General features: G+C 37.8%; 1 protein-coding gene across 1 annotated transcript in view; it reads right to left on the reverse strand.

Moving 5' to 3' along the window:
• The window catches only part of USH2A (usherin), a 391,083-nt gene that overhangs the window by 115,740 nt on the left and 256,061 nt on the right, over positions 1 to 19,282 (reverse strand). Inside the window, exons 40-42 of the mRNA XM_064446238.1 lie at positions 15,039 to 15,667; positions 4,953 to 5,287; positions 1,583 to 1,705 (exon numbers count right to left, since the gene is read on the reverse strand). Coding sequence (XP_064302308.1) covers positions 1,583 to 1,705; positions 4,953 to 5,287; positions 15,039 to 15,667 — 1,087 coding nt within the window. The remainder of the gene's footprint in view (positions 1 to 1,582; positions 1,706 to 4,952; positions 5,288 to 15,038; positions 15,668 to 19,282) is intronic.

Genomic DNA, 19,282 nt, shown 5'->3' on the forward strand with positions numbered 1-19,282 from the left:
GAAAGTAAAAGAAATTTGGTTTAGCCTACTAGAAATGAAGAAAAAGTCTAAAAAAAAAAATCATTGTGAAAAGAGACTTCTGGCAGGAATATAATAAAAAAAATTTTCTAATTCTGAAACATGCTTAAAACATGACACAAATGAAAGTGTATACTGATATATGAATTTTCTTTCTGTGAAAAATAAAGCTTGCCTCTATCTGCAGTATCTTCTCTCCAGCAATACACACATCCTGAGTTGTTGACTGCAAACACAGAGCTGCAGGTTGCAGACCCCTCCCCAGAAGAAGTGTTCAGGTGTGTCCAAGGGTTAGGCATACTCCTCTGGCCATAGCTCGTTCAACCCAAAAGGTCATTGTGCCTAATGACTTGTCACTGAGACCCTGTCAGAATTTATTGCCACCTCTGAACTGCATACATAACTGCTGCACACATCAGCGCTGCTGAAATGAGCTAAACTAAAATCAAAGGAAACTCTATGTAGAATTTCAAACATGGTTTAAGACAGAAATGGACACTTGGGCAGGATTGGGTAAAAGAACAGCTCTGTGATCAATTAATGCAATGGCTGAAAATGAGCGGTGACCTTCAGCAAGTAGGCAGTGACAAGCCAGAGGCAGTAGCTCTTGGCTTGGTTTGGTCTATACAACAGTCTGGAGCAGAGGTCATATTCTGCTGGTTCACATCAAGCTCAGGAGGGGTGCTCACACAGCTTGTATCAAAGTAAGTAAAAGCAACATACAGATATTTGAGGGGCAAAGGATGACATGCAGTCCTCATAAAGCATGCCAGCATGCAAGCACAGAGAACACACACATCCTGAAACCATCCGTGAACGTTTTCCCAAGACTTCACCTACAAAAAAAACCAGCACAGAATCCATGTTGAATCTACCATTACAGGTTCTTAATGTGTGTGTTTGCATGTCTTATGGGTGGTAGCCTTGACTTCAAGGTGCGGAAACTAAGTTTGATCAAGAGCAAATGCCTTGCTCTATACTACACAGTAGGTCTGTAACATACTGAGAAACAGAACCCACCCTCCATTTCCCAACTCTCAACACTCTGCATCTAACTCTAATGAAGCTAACACAAAGCTGCCCTTAAATTAGATCTGCCAAGAGTGCGATAAACATTCTTCTTGCCTTTGGAGATATTAAAGCAATTGTTAATTTGCATGTTAAAACCAGTAAGAAAAACAATGCTGAAACCAAGTTTCAAATGTTTGCCAGCTAGGACTTCTCAAACATTCATTGTGTCTGTGCTATAACTTTGGCAACGCACAAATCTAGAGTATATGTACACATAAATCTAAATGTGTTGATTGCATGAGCATACCAATGCTAAAATTTTACAAGATCTTTATTTTCATTTGTTTTCCAGAGCAAAGCAATATACGAGTTAAGAATGACAGACTAAGAATAAATCCCTGCATATTAGAATGATTAATACCAAAGATGACAAAAAATATTTCATTACATAATAAATATGTTCACTACATAAAGACACAAGAAATACTTTGAACTATTAAACATACACTATACAAAATGCCAGCATTTGTTTTTGTAGTTTTTGTAATCTCACCTGCTAAGACCCTTATCTTCATAAAACCACTGAGTTCCTGAGTAAATATTGTGCCACAGATTTAAATCTTCAGGGGGATTTGATGCAAGTGGTTGCTGGATTTTACGTCTCAGGAGCTCATATCTAACACAAAAGACAAGCAGAACACCAGGATTATCTCAACTAATGTTATTACACAAAAAAAACCCAACCTTTTTTTTTTAAAGCCACACATTATTTTGTTTTTACAGCTGTAAACTTTCTGAGATAAACATTCTTTTTAATGTTTCATGATTTAAAACATTCAATTAGTTAAAAGACCTACATTGAAAATGGAAAATGAAGCATTTCTATTTGAAAGAATAAGTTAATTTAATGATTTACAGATTTTAAACTTGTGGAAATGCTATGAAGATCAAGTCCAAATAGCCCAGTAACAGTGTCTCATACAGAGTTGCCTGATGCCATCTGATATGCACAGACTGCTACAGAATATGAAATGACAATGTCTTTCTCTTGCAAATGAGCAGAAACATATAGCATTGCTATTACTAGTTTACTAGTAGTAGCAACTTAAGTGTGCATTTGTTATTTAGCGTGTGTTTGCAAATAACCACAGAGTAAAATATGGGTGACAAACAGGCATAGAGTAAGTTAACTGTTCCAACTGTAGACCTTTGTGTCAAAGGCAAGGCAAGTATTTGGGTAGACAGTCATGATGTGAGCCTGAAAGACCGAACTATTTAATCCATGTTCTAATTGGTATCTGAAGCTGTAGTCCCGTCTCTGTTGCAAACAGCAGGTCAGCTAAAGTCCATCTTTCATCAGCTCAGACACGAGACTGCCTGATTCGGACAACATGCCTTCCACCCATTCTGCATCACTCACTCTTTGTCATCTTTTACACAAAGCCTTTATGGAATTTATCAAAGATTAAAACACTTCATGTCTACACAAACTAAAGGGGACAACATATTTTGCATTTCCTACTCATTCTATGGATTACATAGAAAACTATACTTGAAATGAGACAAATTTATGTACAGTTGTTGGAAATCTTTAGGATTATTATTCTTTATTACATTTCACAGGAGTTTTTTAATATGGCTTTTGTTTCTGTTTGACGGTTCTTTTTTATGGCACCAGATGTTTGTACACTTTCTACCAGTTATAGAACCACTCTGGAATTACTTTCAATGGTGAGCTGCAGTTTTAATCAAACTATATTTGCAATAGTGTTTCCACTGATGCCCAGCAAAGCAGGGTCATATTCCTATATATTCACTTAAATACGCAACTTGATTCTCTAAAGTGCTGAGCTGCTGTGTATCCTCCTTTCCTTGCCCCCCATTTTGGAAAGGTGCTACTGTTAAATTCCAGCCAAAATATGCGGATACTCAGGCAGATGTTAAAGACACTCAGTTTAAGCACTTAGTTTCCTTCTGTGTTTAAGCATTCTGCAGAATGCTTTGGTGTGGGACACCATGCCATCGCAATGATCTTTCTGACCACTGGCTTCACCTGTAACTTCACCCTTGTCTTTTTTAGGTTAAGATCATCTCGTCTGATGAGGAAATGTTGGACAATACCACACAAGACCTGAGAACCTGAATTAAGAGGGTATTAAATAGGTACTGCATACAGTGATTTTACATTGCTTCAAAACCAGAAATCAACTGAGAAGCTCTCTTACAAGAGAGATGAGACTTCCTATGCTCCCTGGCAGTTAGGATGTACGTGCACGAATTCCAACAACTTCCACCCTTGAGTTTGGGGAAAAATCCTCAAGAGGTACAAACAAGCATTGTGCCACTGACCTTAGGGATGCCAAACCAAATTACTGCAGAAGTTGGGAGTGTAACCTTAGGAATTAAATAGTAAAAACTAATCAAACTCCAACTCTATCAAAACATTCAGATTAATTTATACCCCAAGAACAACTCTCACGAGTGGTTCATCAGTGTCAACAGACCCAAAGACAGATCATTACAGTTCTGTTAGGAACAGTCCTGGCATATTCTGTCCAATATATTTCATGAATGGCGATCATGTGTAAATCACCGCCACTGGCAGCTGCTGCTGCTACTCTGCTGACTTCTTGCTCCATCATGCTGTACAGAGCATCTGCTTCAGTGGTTGTTCTTGTTGAGGGCAGCATGGCACACCATGAAGGAAACGAAGTCTGCAGATGCAGGTTGTACTGAACTACTTCAGTAATCTATGGTAAAATGGTCATGTTGTTAACCCCAGAATAACAAGAGACTACTTTTCAAAAACTTCAAATTTTACTGTAGAGCAATCCTCATTTCATTCCGTTGTAGTGTGCCCTAATTAAGCCTAAAAAAGAGTCAAGCTACTGTGCTGTAGTAACATACCCAACTGAAATGGCATTACATAATAATTATTGAACCCATCAGTGCACCTAGAAGAGAGCTACTAACCAGAACATATGGAGTAGAGATATAATTCCATGCACAACGTTTCCCAATATGTCAAAGCACTAGAATGAAAGATTTGTTTGACATTTTTTTATTGTGTATGTATAAAGATGTGTTTGTCTTTATAAATCTTCATGCACTCACTTTTTTTTTTTATGTATACACACATACACACTCAGTAATTAACAGATTCAAGTCAAGATCCCGTTCCCGTCACTCTAGACAAATCTCAGAAGGGATGCCTTTCTCTAATTCCTGTAGTGAGATCCAGCCGGCTATACCCAGCATTTCCTTGTATTTCCCATTTTTGGCTCTGCCACCAAACTTGTAGCATTTTAACTTCCATTCTCTCGCACACTGTCTCACTTCCAACTTATTAATCCGTTAAGTTTTTAAGCTTATTTCATGTCTTCACGCTACCATGGTCACTTTCCCTTTATGCAGAATAACCCCCACAGAATATTGAGAATATTTGATGTATTAAATACTTATGTTCCCAGAGACCTCATAACCTTTCTTGTCATTTTGTTGCTGGAACACGCAGCCTGAACTGACCACCAAAACGTGGCTGATGCTGCAGCCCAAGCCAGTTATGGCTTTGCAAATATCCTGTGCTTGCGCTTTCTGGATCTTCAGACAGCACTGATCTGAAAGACCCAGAGCCTTCCTGAATATGTTCCACAAGGAAGATGCCACCGTAGAGGCACCACGCTTGCTTTAAATAATCCTGACTCCTCATAAGTTCAAAAGAATTCAGTGCTCACCCTAGTATCTCCTTCTAGACATAACCACTTTCCATGAGTCCACTCATGGACCCCTGAGCCCTAAAGAAGAACTTCAAAAGGTCAGAAACGAAGATATCACCTCATAAAGTTTGCGTCGCCCAGAATTTTCTGAGCCAGATTTAGGTAAGGAGAAGAAAACTGCCATCTCAGTAGCAACTAAAACCTTACCTCAGATGAGGACCATTTGGCCTTAGCGGTGGTTGCCAAGAAATGGCAATAAAGGACTCGCTGATTGGAGTCACAGACAATGGACTAACACTCTGAGGAACTGTTGAAGGTGTAGTCACGCTGGTAGGCAAACTCTCTGTGCAGCCTCCTAGAAAGCCATCGCCTCCAGAACAAGCTATTACAGTGACCGAGTAGTTTGTATAGGGTATAAGATTAGTCACCAAATGACTTAACGTTGATGAAGTATTCCCAGTAATGACAATTCGTGGATCAGGCATGCGAATCTCATAGTTCAGGATTTCACCATTCTGTATCAGAGGAGGTTTCCATGAGACCTGAAGGAGGAGATTAAAAAAATTAAAATAACAGTACTTCAGTCAGAATGCAGAAATACAGACACAACTGCTACAAAGGGACACAAGTGTTATCTCAAGATGTGCTTTTCTTTCTTCATCAAGACAGACTTTGTGCATAACCTTTCCCAGGTAACTGAAATTTGATTTTTTTAAAGGTACATCAGTTAGAAATCTAACTTCCTTTAATTTTAGTGAGGGCTGCAGTAACAGTTGTAGCCATTAAAAAATCTACTGTTTTGCTTCACCAGTGAAAAATGAATGCTCCACTTCACTCAAAATTCTGTGAGATGTTCAGATGCATTACCAAAAGTACACTAATTGTCATAAGTATCCCTCACTAACTGTCATATATTTTCTTAGGGTGTATTCCCTGGTGTGCTCATCTATTAGTGGCAGAGTAAAAAGAAATCTTTTTTGGTGTTTGCACAGTTTTCACAAATGTGTAACTGCCTTAGCTCCTATGAGAAACAAGATTCGTCTGCACTCTCTATATGATGAAATATGCAAGTTTTCCCTTTTATTTTTCAATAATAAATTACACTGGTAAGTATAAGACAAAAACCAGGCACAATTTTCCATTTTTAGAATTATAACATTATGCTGAGAAAGAAATTGGAAATTACATACAGATTTCATGTTATATATATATATATGCACCACTACGCTGTGGTTTTACTCTTACTAAACTGAGGTTAGGAAGTATTTCTCTTTTTTTTAGAGTATATTAGTCTATACATTTATCCTTATCAGCTCCAGTGAGGAATCACACTCAAATCATTGTACCATAAAGTGCAAGAATGTTCTCGATTCTTTTTTAAGGCTTTTTTGCCACAGTATCATGACTGAGGGGGACTTTAGATTGACACAATGAGGACATGTAACTGTATTAAGAATCTCCAAGTTTCATAAAGGTCTAGCATAAAAGTATCATAAAGATCTGTCAGTCCTTCCTCCCCTAGAAGTCCCAGTGTAAGGAAAATACCAGCTTTGCTTTGCTCATCCATGGGACTGTTTTCCTTGCCATTGACCTACTCATATGTAACAATCACTGTCTCTTTTCCTCCCAGGCATGGGATAATTAAGGATTGAATCCAACATTGCAAAGAGCACAGGAATGGGAAAAACCTAGATGAAGGTATGTGCAGAATAAAATGAACAAAGATAATATTGAGGCGTTAATACTGAGATATTTTAGTTTAAGTTGAACTTTTTCCTTCTCTCCAGCCTCCAAAGTAAGTATCTTTAAAAAGGTATATGCCATAGAAAAAAAGAAGCTTGATTTATAAAGTAATTTTTAAAGGACCCTTGGGGATTAGGAAATGTTATATCTTAGGTACAAAAGGACCTCTTAGGCCATCAGACTTGTAAGAAACCTGGCAGCAAAGAACCGGAGAAAGCTGAAGGATTTTGATAACAGAATCTGGAATACTATTAAACAGAGAATTAGAAACAGGGTGATCTTGAGTAAAGACAGCACAAACAAGATTATTTGTGCCCACATAGGAAAGGCTTAGCTCTGGCTAATTATCAAATACTGTATTCAGATTTCTGTTACTTCTGGCCCCAAATCATGATCAAACAAAGAAAATACTATTGGTAAAACAATGCAAAATTTTACAGAAGGTAGGAATGGATTATGCACCATTCTCACAGACATTGAGCAAAATTCTCATTTTGAAGTAGTTCATGTGATCTAGCCATAAGTTTAGGAAGCAGACAAGAATGGATGATTGGCACAAACTGAAAATGTTGTTTTCAAGTGCAGGTAGAAAGTATTCAGGTCAGTAAACTTCTGGTGAATACCCCAACCCCAACGCCTTTTGTTGCTACCATACTGCACACACTGGATGCATTGTATATGTGACAGAAAGAAGGGAACGTGCATGGTTTACTTTTATTTTCAGAGACGTACATTTGAAGTTGCTGGAAGAAGCACAGAACTCTAAGGTCTGACATACTACAGGAAAACACACATTTCTGCAACTGTAATTATGTTATTATTTTCTGAGGTGTAGCACCTATCCTGAAATTCTGCCTCAGTGAAGTGTGACTAAAGATAATATATTCAAGATCTTTTTTAGGAATATTAATACAGTAAATCTGTCATTATCAGTGGGAAAAAAAAAACAACCCTCTTACTTGTTGCTTAATGAAAGGTGGCCTCTAATAAAAGAACTACATGTCAAATGCTTTGGAAAATTCCTGGTACTGCCCTTTCAGGAGAGAAAACTGTCTAAAAATGTTCACCTTGTACCAAATCTTATTTTATTTCCTGGAAGAGAGGAGGAGCTCTTTTTTAATTACATTACATTTTAGATGCTTTTTATGTCTAAACCTACAAAATTACTCTAATAGAACTTGCACAAGATTCACCATATACTGTAACCCCTTCACATAAAAGAACAGATGAATAACACGGGCAGCAGAACAGATGCTGCTCCAGAATCTGAACTCAGATCCTGAGTTTTCTGCAGCATGTGCACTAGCTGGTAAAACTTGAGAAAAACTCTGACACTGCTGTGTCACTTGAAATGCTTTGAATTACCTATGTTGCCTGGGAATGACAGGTCATGCAGCCCCTGTCAAACCTCTCTTGTCAAGAGGTAAGGGACTGCCTGACCCATACAGTGTAAATGAAGATGATTGAGCCAGCCTTGTTAACACACACGTGGCACTACTGGACCTCTTCTCCACTTTGGTGTGCCAAGGTTTGAGGTAAGAGCTTGGCAACGCATGAAAGCAGGAAAGCTCACTAGACAGGCTGTGTTGGAAGCAGTAACAGTTTGTTCATTGATTTGAAGCTCAGCTCTGAGACCATGAAAGAGGATGCCCATGAGGAAGAGAGAATAAGGTAACTACTGGGAGAGATTAACTGATTCAATGTAATGACTCTGGAAGCTGTCATTTAAAGATCAAAGCACCTTATTTTCTCCACCACAAAATTTAAAGAGATTTAAAGAGACAGAAATTAGCCATATTCCCCCATTAAACAGTTATAACCTTAAATCTTTTTTCTTTATTTTTTTTTTTTTTACAGCAGTTGGAACCCTGTAGTTTAATTCTGAGCTATGTGAAGAGAGGCATTGGCACATGGGTAACTATTTTACTAGTTCAGGCCTGGCTTCAACAGTTAGCTTTTAAATCAACGTGTTTGGCTTCATTTTACTCTCATTTCTCCTAGCTACTGCTTGTAACATCTACAAACAGAATGTAATAAACACACTTGAGAGTTTTCACTGTTGGTCTCAAAGCACATTGTTAGTCTCAAATTGCAAATATTATTATTCCAGTTTTACAGAGTAAAAGACTAAATCCCAGACTAAGTCATATATCAGAAAGAAGCAAAACTGAAAACAAAGATCTGCATTCCAACCACAGGACTACAGTCATCTGCCAGCTCCCCAGACCCCCCCAAAAGTAGTTGGGAGTTGAATTTCCACAAGAGTTCTTCTCTGTCTTAACAAAAATTATAGTGGGATTCAATCAAGAGCCAGTATCACACCAGAAAAGCAAATCTTGACAGAGGTCACCGATACTTATTTCATACCCTTTGCACATGAACTACATCCAACTTCAGCAAGCATTACCACAGAAATACAGCACGATCAAGTCTGCAGTAAGATTGCTACTACAAAACTTCTAGAAGCACATAGCTTGAGTAGTGGAAAGACAGAAAGAACATTTTTTTATGATCCTGAACACCTACTACAGAAAAGTGTTTAAGCTAGATCAAAGGCAGAGGGATAATGCTGATGAAACCCTGATAAGTTCACCCCACTGTATGATCTGCACCAAATGAGCAAGCTGTGCAAGAAATCACAGTCCTAAAATGTGGAAAACCTCTAGTGTGCAAGTTAAGGTTGTTCCTATGGGTGTTGGAGTATCCTAAGTCGCTCAAGCAGCACTTATGTGGCAAATAAACCAAGGTCTCACTGACCTTAGCAGCATTACAAGGCAATCTTCACACAAGGATTGATCGCTCCTAAACAATTTCCCCAATGCACTAGGCATACCTGCATAAAAATGGAAGTGTGGTGAAAAAAGTCCAAACTCTCTTTTTCTCCCCAGTACAAAGCTGCTATGTGGGCTTACTGCATCTCCCTTTAGTGTACAAGGCCTAGGTATCAGGTTGTTCATATTCTCAAAATTATGTTCTTAGCCAACTGCAGTCTGAAGCATTTTGTGCATGAAACAGTGACATGGGAGCTTAACCTGGAAGAGAAGAAGGGTCTTCATAGCCTCATTCTCTACCACACAGTAATACGCAGAGGTAAAACATTGAAGGGTCACCTGTCTTCTAGTCACTGACTTCAGTGACCATAGAGTTATTATCATTGCATCCAATATTCCGTAATCAGAAGCAACTTCACAGGACAGCAAACATTGATGTGTGAGACAAAAACCAATCCAGAACATGTGCCTATAACCGTAATTCCGTGGCAAGGGGAAAATGGATAAAGAAACACCTTCCTTTTCATGGATGATGTTCAAACTGTAACTATAGAATATATTGCTTTAAATGTGTCAGTGGTATCTGTTCCACACAGCTGAAATCTTTCTCCTGTGCATTTTAGTCCCAGCCTATTTACAGAACAACAGGCATTTAGCAGTCCACTATCCAGCTTCTGAGCTAATGAAGAACAGACAACTATAAAAATAGAGTCTTGTTTAATTGTGTTTGCTCACTTGCATATGCAATTTAGTGGTCAAATTTGAGAAATAGCTACTAGAAAAGTTTATATCTCTGTAGCAATAAATGATAAACTTTTGCAAAGAAAGAGTGCAGACTGCAACTCTTGAAGATGCTGTGGACAGCAAACAGATGACATTGTTCGATCTGTAGAGTGGAATACCACCTTTCTCTGCTGCAGCTTCTTCTATACAAAGAAAAGAATGGCAGGTGAACTGTAAATGAAGTGATTGTCATCTCTGAGGGTAACAACAAACATGAATGACAATGGATTTAAAAACCTTACAACCCTTCCTCAGTCAGAGAAGTCAAGAGGAAATATGAAAAAGAAATTATCCATAGAAAATGAATGACATGATATTAAATCAATATGCAAAAAAAAAGACATTAGAAAGAAGAATGACAGTTTAGTACTACAGAATCACCATGGCCCTTTATTTCTAGCAAGCAACATACATAACATGTACTAAGAGAGAAGTCAATGAAATAATAATAAATTTTTTCCTCGTTTTGCATCTAATCAAATTGCAAAAAGTTTCTGTAACTGATGTTATCAGAAAGGAATAGCTTGGCACAAGAAATATATGTCATCTAGGGTACTTGCTTCATCCAACCAGGATGAAACCATTCTCTTATAACCTATCTAAGCACAAAAAAAAAGAAATTTCCCTTCCCCTTGAGAGAAACATCAGGATTAAGTACAGCTCATGCCAGCTTCTATCTTGAGAAAGAAGTTATGCAAAGAATGACAGGAAATGGCAAATGCAAATTCTTGTCTCATCAACGGTTCAGTTGGTGGCACTGACCAGCAAGAGAGAGCAATACAGCCAAACATGCTTCAGCAAGTGTCCAGTTAAGCCAATGATCAAGACTACATCTGTCTTCCCCAGGCCAACCTCTCAAGGGACAACTACAGTAGTGAAAGGGAAGTCTTCCTACTGAAAGTTAAATGGCCAGTGCTGAAGAATTTGCATACTACGGTTAATCTAGTTCAGCGTATCCAGCCACATAATGCTTTTCCTACACAAAGAACTCCTTTAAATAATTATTCACTGTGTAAACCAGCCTCTTTCTCAAGCCACTCAACCTAGCAACATTCCCAAATGTCATATCAGTGTGAAGTGTGAGATTGAAGCAGCACAGCAATTGCAACCCTCACAAGAAAAGGAAACAATTTCTTTTATACTTCTGTACATTAGGGTATAGCAAATCTTGTGTAACAGGAATAATGTTCATGGCATTGGCATATACTAAATAAACGGCTTTTGCAGTTGCTGAACACCTCCACTTCACTTTGGCATTTAATCAGCCACAAAAGCAGTTTATTGCACAGTATACTCCGCTACCATGAACATTATCAATTCAGGAAATATTAAAAAATATCATGCAGGTGTCACAAAAATGGGTACTTTAAAAATTATCGACAGCTTTACACCTTCTGTTGCACAAAAGAAGGCAGGCTAAATGTTATGGAGAGATATCGGCTCATTCTGATTAAAATTAAATGTTAAAGGAGCACATACACATCAGAAGTGTTTATGCCAAGAGTGACCTGCTGTGCTGATATTTTCCTCCTTGCAGAGTGAAAGCTTTGGTCTATGAAAATAAGCTGTATGCTCAAGTGAGTACTGTCCTGGAGCACTTTGAATTCTCCACATCCTCAAATCATTTATATTGATTCTATGACTAAATAAAGGAATGGAAATATGTTTATCTTTTTTTTTGTAAATTCTCTCTGTTTTCAGTAGAAGTAAATATTTGCACCCACGGTTTAGGGATTGGTTGCACTAACATCTGAAAACTGCTATTGATTTGCAACTGTGGCTTGGTAAAGGAGCCTCTTGCTAATCTTTCCCACGGTGCCCTTCCAATACTTTCCACTCTAACCTGGGAGAAGAGCTCTCTCTAGGGCAAGAGGCAATTAAAATCTCCCCCCCACAAAGAGACAGCTTGATTTCCATTCTCTGCTTAAGAGTTATCATTGTAGACACTGAATGAGATGAGAGCATTGTACAGCATAAGCAGATTCCACGAATTTGATTTGAACAGTACATAGGTGATATACGCACTGCAGGTTTGGTGGGCTTGATCTGCTCAGGAAGGAAAGTACGCCATCCTGGGACTCTTGTCAGAGTTTAAAGGCACTGATGTAAAGCCATCGCAAACCAGATCTACCCTATTTCCACACAGGAAAACTTTTCAACCACAAAGTGGCAATCCTTGCACAATACTTCAAGTAGTTCTGCTTGTGCAACTAGCATACTTCTGGGGTAAAGGGATGCAAGGGGTTTGCAGAGCAGCTATTCAGATCTACACTCCAGTTTGAAAGAGCAGGGGAAAACCCCCAAATGTTTTAAAACAGGTGCTACCTTGTTCTACTTGTATTATCCTAGTACAGAACAGTCGCACAGGCCACAAGACGACCTCAGCACCATGGCACAGCCCACTGGGTGGTCTCAGAGTCTTACTACTCTGATATGAACTTGCCATAAAATTGAAGAGAAAGAAGCACCATCACCACTAACAAGATAATACATTTAAGAGACCTGTAAGAAGACTAGCTAGTAAGATGAAATCCCAGTCGCTTCCTCTGGTGCTCCCATATGCAAACAAGCAGAAGGTCAGAAAACCACTGGGTGCAGCAAGCCTTCTCCATAATCTCTTCCATTATGAACTGCAACAAGCTCTTCTGCACCTATAACTTTATGTCAATTTTTTGAAGGTATAATAAATAATAATTACAAAAGAATAATAAAAGCTAAACAAACAAACCAAAATCTCTCGCTGTCCTGGACAAGTAAGAAATTTTAAGATTTTTAAAAAGTCCTAGAATCTTAGAAATCAGAAGCAAAGTAATGCCTCAGCCATGGAACTTCTGCACAGGAACTGTACCAAGTATTCCCAACTCTCCTCTAATTGTGATGACTATCAAGTTAAACAACACTAAGTAAAATAAAATACTAAAGTAGAAGAATTTATGTCCATATCAGCAAAGGATACCAATACTCTGTACACTGAGAGAGAGAATTTTTGGTGAAGGACAGAAGAGAGTATATTTGGAAAGGCATATATATAACTTTTGTCAATTAAATGCTGCCACCTTTAATTATTTTGAACATTTTAACCTAAATATTTCAAATGAAGAAAACTGAACAATAAAACTGAGTCATGGAAATAAAAACATCCAGCCTTCAGCATCTTTGACAGAAATTAGTCTTAACAGGCCAAACAAATATGTGTCTCCACGTGGGAAAAACAAGCCTGAGACTACAAAAGCAGCACTGACACAAAATATGACCAGCACTCATACAGAAGGTCATACAACGTAGACATTGAAGGGCTTTAAAGAGCTGTGAATGTTAGCAATTGACTGGGGGAAAGGAAGGAAAAAAACCATTTGAACTCTTCAGCAAGAAAGGAAAAGGAATTTAAAAAGCATTGTTATGTTGAAATTAAATCATTACAGAGTGAAGACTGCACTGCCTTATTTCAGGTTTCAGAAGAAATAAATGATGGAACTGATTTTAACTATTGGTAGACAACTTAACCTTGGAGCTGGGCAAAAGACAATAAAATTACAACCGAGCACACACCTCTGATCTCAAGAAAAGACATTCAGTAAAGATTGACAAGACCTCTGATAACTCACAGGCTTTTAAAATTAGGATTGGGTGTTGACTGCACTTGGAGAAAGAAAAAATATTAGTAAGATACAAAATTATTATGTCTTTATCACATTAACTGAAGCATTAAAGGTTGCAGTGACTTCTTTGTGCTCAGAGTTGAGGCCAACGTGTAAAAGCTCATGCAATAAAATGTGGGCATGTATGTAAGCATGCCATCGAACTAGGGCTACTGTTTACTCAGCATTGCTGCTTCTGGTAAATCCATGAAAAAATGCTTCGCTATAAATTGTGTTGGAAATTAAGATATATCTAGAGAAGCACAGAGGGCAGAGTCCTGGAAGTAGATCGCCCAAATCTTCAATATGCAATGGCAATTCATCACAATTACTAGTGGTCGATCATTATTAATTCTTACGGTAACCATTGTACTCATACTGAACCCATTTGCTATTAACATGGAGGTAACATGCAATTCCTTAGACATTAAAACATAATTTTAAAAGCTCAGGATTTTTTTTGCTAATAGTGGATAGCTTAAAATTATGTATGAACAAAGCAAAAAAAAATCAGCATTGATTTACTGCTTAAATTCATAACCTCAGACTATTTAAACTGCATTGGTAACACCACTCTGTTTACCTTTGGAAAATACAATGTATACCAAAAATAATAAATCTAACAGATGAACTTCAATCTTATGCAAATGTCCTTTGTTTTGTGCTCTGGTGAGCAAGCTACTGTACCAATACTTTTGGCATTAGTACAAGACTGAATCCATGGAAGCATGTGTGTATTTACACAAAAGAGGCTTCTAAGCTACAAAAATCCCTCTTGTTTGGTTACACTAATTTCCCTTGAATGAAGTTTGTATGCAAGCCAAAACAATGGTAGTTATCCTGTCCTCTAGAGTTCATTCCCAACAGAACAATGTGAATAATTGAAAACTTCCTAGGTAGTCCTGTAAGGCTTTTCCTTCGTAAATCAGGAGAACCACAAAGCTATTTTTTAATTCATTACCTATTCTTTTAAAAAATCTGATAATTATATACAAGATTTATTTACATTAAAAAATCTTTTTACTTCTTAGCATTTTAATGATGTCTTGAAATTTTGGAGAAGGTAGTAGGCCATTTTCTGATCTGATTAGGGAGTTGAAAGTAAGCATTCAAGTTTAACATTCAAAATATGTCAGATGTATAAGGAAGAAATTGAACTGGAGTATAATACCAGAGGCTGGTATAAAGGAAAAAATGGAAAGAAATCTAATGCTTTTGAGCCAAAGGACAGACACTAATTATTCAAGTACCCCTGCAGCAACAAAATCTGTTGGTTCAGCCAGTAGGTGTCTCTCTTAAATACACAGTTGCTACACAGAAAACATGTTAAAACCATGAGGGATGAGAATTATTCCTACCTTAACTGAATGTGGTCCCAACGCTTCTACATCAGGTGGCTGAATACCAGCAGGTCTTGACGGTCTAGTGGTAACTTCTGACCACGCACTGCTGTTTGTGCCTCCGTGAAGAGTGCTCATCAGCATTCTGTATTCAAATTTCTGCCAAGGGCTCAAAGCAGTACTCTGGTCAATGTAACTCATGGACTGACCCATAGGGAGAGTCACCACAGTTGATATTTGTTCTGTTCCTTTCACCCTCCTTTCTATTGTAAGGTTTTCCACCAAACCATTCGGGTGAGCAGGTGGTTGCCAGGATATGACCACAGAAGTTGGAGTATCAGAATAGAGCTCTGGAGCAGGAATATCCTCAGGTGCATCTGGAAGAGTCCGTATTGCTGGGGTCTCGGGTGAAAGGGAACATCCTTTAGAAGTGCATCCTTCTACCTGAAACACATAGACTCTGTAAGGATGCAAGCCTTGTACAGTGCAATTAGACCTAGTTCCTAGCACTGTAGCATGCAGTTGGCCATTTATGTAAATATTGTAATGAGTGATAATGCCATTTTCCTTTAAAGGATGCTGCCACACGATGCTTGCTGCCCTTGCTGTAACATTCAATAGAAGTGGTGGATCTAAAGGTCCTGGTTCTGTAACAGAGGAAAAAAAAAAAAAAGGAAAATTACTAATAATCTGTGATTTGCAAAAGTCAGCATTAGCAAGCAGCACTCTTCAAATGAGTCTCAAAATTACAAAAGCCTCTTTCTTCAGAAACTGTAGGCCCAGCTCTTCAAGGGATGAATACAGCTCTCTTACCAAAGGCAATCTGCTCTGTAAGCACACCTTCCCTTCTCTCAACCTTCTTCCTTCCTTCTCTGCATCTTTTTCCCTCCTGTGTCTCAAAAGCATCCTACCAATGCTGTTAGCATGTGGAGAAAGCGTACAGCTAAGTATCAATACAGAACTGCAGTTCTAGCTTTTGTTGATATTTTTCTAGAGCGCTAGCTGCTAATTGCAACCAACGGCACAGGCATAACAAAGCTGCGTATTTTACAGCTCAGTAAGCCCCTACCGCATCTCTCATTATATATTCAATATTTTACTTCATTCTGTTTATAATTCTAATCCATTTTTTGCAATTTATCTACTCCCTGTTAATATTATAGGTGATTTTTTACTGCAACTGTGACAGAAGCTGCCGATTTAGCTCTTTCACCTACTGATAAATAAACAATGCACAGATCTGACCTTTAGGTTAACAGGTTTTATGCTTGCTCCACTCAGCACTCTAACTGATTCAATTATCATAAAGGTTCAGGAGCTTCCATGAATACTGAAAAAGACCGACCATATGCCTGCATAGGTGTTGTGGAACAGCAAATACTCTGCAGCCCTCCAGAGAAATTCCTTAATTGTAAATAATTTCACCACGCGACACAATCAAGTCACCTTGAATGCAAAACCCTCAGCCTGTGGAGGCAAAGTGTTATTTAAGCTTTACTGGGCTGCGTTAAATTCTGCAATTTGAAGGGCTGTTAAGTTTTTCAATTGAAATTTCATTTAAAATGCAGGTGCTTTTTATTATATTGAGGCTTTACTGCTCTCTAGGTACAAGCAAGAACATGGTGCAATAACACAAATCTGGCTCAATCACTGATCAGTAACAGCTGTAATTCCAGAACATTTAGCATTCTTATAAACCATGTACTGAAATCTATAAATGGCTACAGCAGATCAAGAAAATACTATATTCCCCCCTATTCTGCCCATAGAAATTTTGACATTTATGGGATTTTTCTGTGAACATTACATTTTATTGAAATCTTAAAAAAAGATATACTTGGATTTAGTAATTGTTTAAAATAGCTTTAGGTTTGGGGATTTTGGAAGGGCTAAGTTTCAAATGCTAAGGGTTGAAAATTTAAAATTCATTAGTGATTGTAGGTGTGTTAAGACTCCAGGATACATGACATAGCATATGCTGAATTCCACAGCAGTCAACAACACCATCGTTTAATTCCTAGTGAAGCAGTATGCTGTCCAAACCACATGGAATAGTATTTCTATAGGAAGAATAATTTACTTCACTTGAAGGTAAATAATCCCTGATAATTCTTAAATTAAAAGAGGAAGGGGGGCAGGGGAGGGGGAAGGAACACTAGAAAACAAATAAATCCAGCACAATGAGTGGCTCCTTCTGTATTTTAGAATAAGAGCTGAAGCAGTCAGAAGTCCTGATTCTCCTCTTACATACTGAGAGAGGTAAACCAGGATTATTCCACTGATGTCTGTGGAAACAATAATGTAAAATTTGGATAGCAAGCTTTTTTCTTTTAAATTTGAAAAAGTAACAGTGTTTTTTCTGTCATTATATGATGCATCACAAAGCAACTCCATAAAACTCATCCATACCACATATTCTGTTCTACTCGCAGTGACAATAAGGATGGAGTTCTATATTTAATGCTTGTGCACTCTAGGATTAATTTAGATCTCTGAATTTACAAGTATAAAAGATGATCTGTTGTAAAGAGCAATTCAATTCTATTTGCATGTACTCTTGGGCAAAATCAATTAGGTCATAAGCTGGAACAAAATTTGGTCCATTATTTAGACTTCACTGAAAGATGGAGAGGTGGAGGTATAAACCTGAATCAGATGTATTTTGTAAACTGAAAATTTTGCTGGGGTGAAGGGGAAACAGGATAATTTGCTTTAGAATTGAAGACCCTGAAAATAAGTTGCTGCAAATTCTAGTTTAATGGGGAAGGGGAGTTGAAAGATATAATATTTACTACTGAGCTACAGACTTGCATTTTATCTAATTATACCTCATAAATAAGCTATCATACTGTTAGCTTCTGCATGAGCAAAAAAAAAAAAAAAGGCAGCACAGCCCCCCCTCAAACTGAGCAGTTTGTTGTGAGGGAACAGATAAGCCTTTTTATTCCTACTGAATAAGTTGCTAGAATTACAGGTGAAACATTCATGGTAATTAGTTGAACCTGTGCTTCACCCACCCCCTTGCCCTGAGTTTAGATTTATTCCTTAAGGGCAATCTGTAATGCATGGGAGGACCTGTCAAACTTAAACTTTGGGTCCCCCCGTCCCTCCCCTCCCCTCCAAAAAGCATATTTTGGTAGCTAGCATACCTACCCACAGATTCCCTACTGCCCTTTTAAAAGAGAGACTTTTAAGACTCTCCGAGTTCAAACAAGACATTTGAGAGATGCTTAATTGGCCCCACTGGATGGGAAAGCATTAAATCCTGGTCCCCAACACTCATTCGATGTAGCTTCTTTTTAAATGGCAAGCAGAATCATCTAATTCTATATACAAATCAACTGGCACGATACTGCTTGGTTGAAAGGGTCACCACAATTATGTAAAACACGAGTATTAACTATAATTGGGATAGTTTGCTAATACAATAAAAAGCTCTGAACATGAGAAAAGTTATGCTCACAGCAGTAGCTATCACTTTCTAAAGTAAGAATTCATGGATGAAATGACATGAAAAAGATGGTTATAAAATTTTAATGGAATGATAAAAGGCAAAAGTCAGCCTCTCAGCTGAATTCTTAAAATCCCTATATATCACAATCAGCTCCTTAACTGTAAAATCAATGTGGAGTATAACATGTTGTCAATGCGGTTGTCACTGGAGGGAAGACTGCAAAGTATGACAGCTACACAGCTCACCCTGAGAATGATGAAAATAAAATCATAAAGCCCTTTACATGGATATAATTGTTTATAGAAGTAACTACTGAACACGGGAACAGCAGGCATCTTTTTCCTTAAGATTCTTAGTTCATATTTCAAACCATTTCATTACTGCATTAATACTAGAAGGTAGTTTCATTTTGGCAAATGAAATTATCTTTTATGGCAGGCTATTTTGCTCATCTGCTTCAAAAGTTCAGACTTGACTTAAAATGAAGGTGCAAAATTGTCATTCATCTTTTTAAATTTCCTGACTAGAACAACACATTTGTTTACGTACTGTACAGATTAGGGGAGCAAGGAGCTATACTCTCATGGATGTATTTCAGGGGAATCTATACTTCCATTGATATACTGAGACGTACCTGGACTACTGCCCTTTAAAGCTAATGAGAAATACCTGATTTGCTGGGAAACTCTCTCACTAAGCAGAATAGAAATTCTATGCCTTTTATTCTTGAATCATTTACTCTTTTCAGGAACATGGACAATGAATACATATTAACATATTAACAAAATGTATTATCTTTCATATACTA

The sequence above is a fragment of the Phalacrocorax carbo genome, chromosome 3 (genome assembly GCF_963921805.1).
Source record: "Phalacrocorax carbo chromosome 3, bPhaCar2.1, whole genome shotgun sequence".
NCBI classification, from domain to species: domain Eukaryota; kingdom Metazoa; phylum Chordata; class Aves; order Suliformes; family Phalacrocoracidae; genus Phalacrocorax; species Phalacrocorax carbo.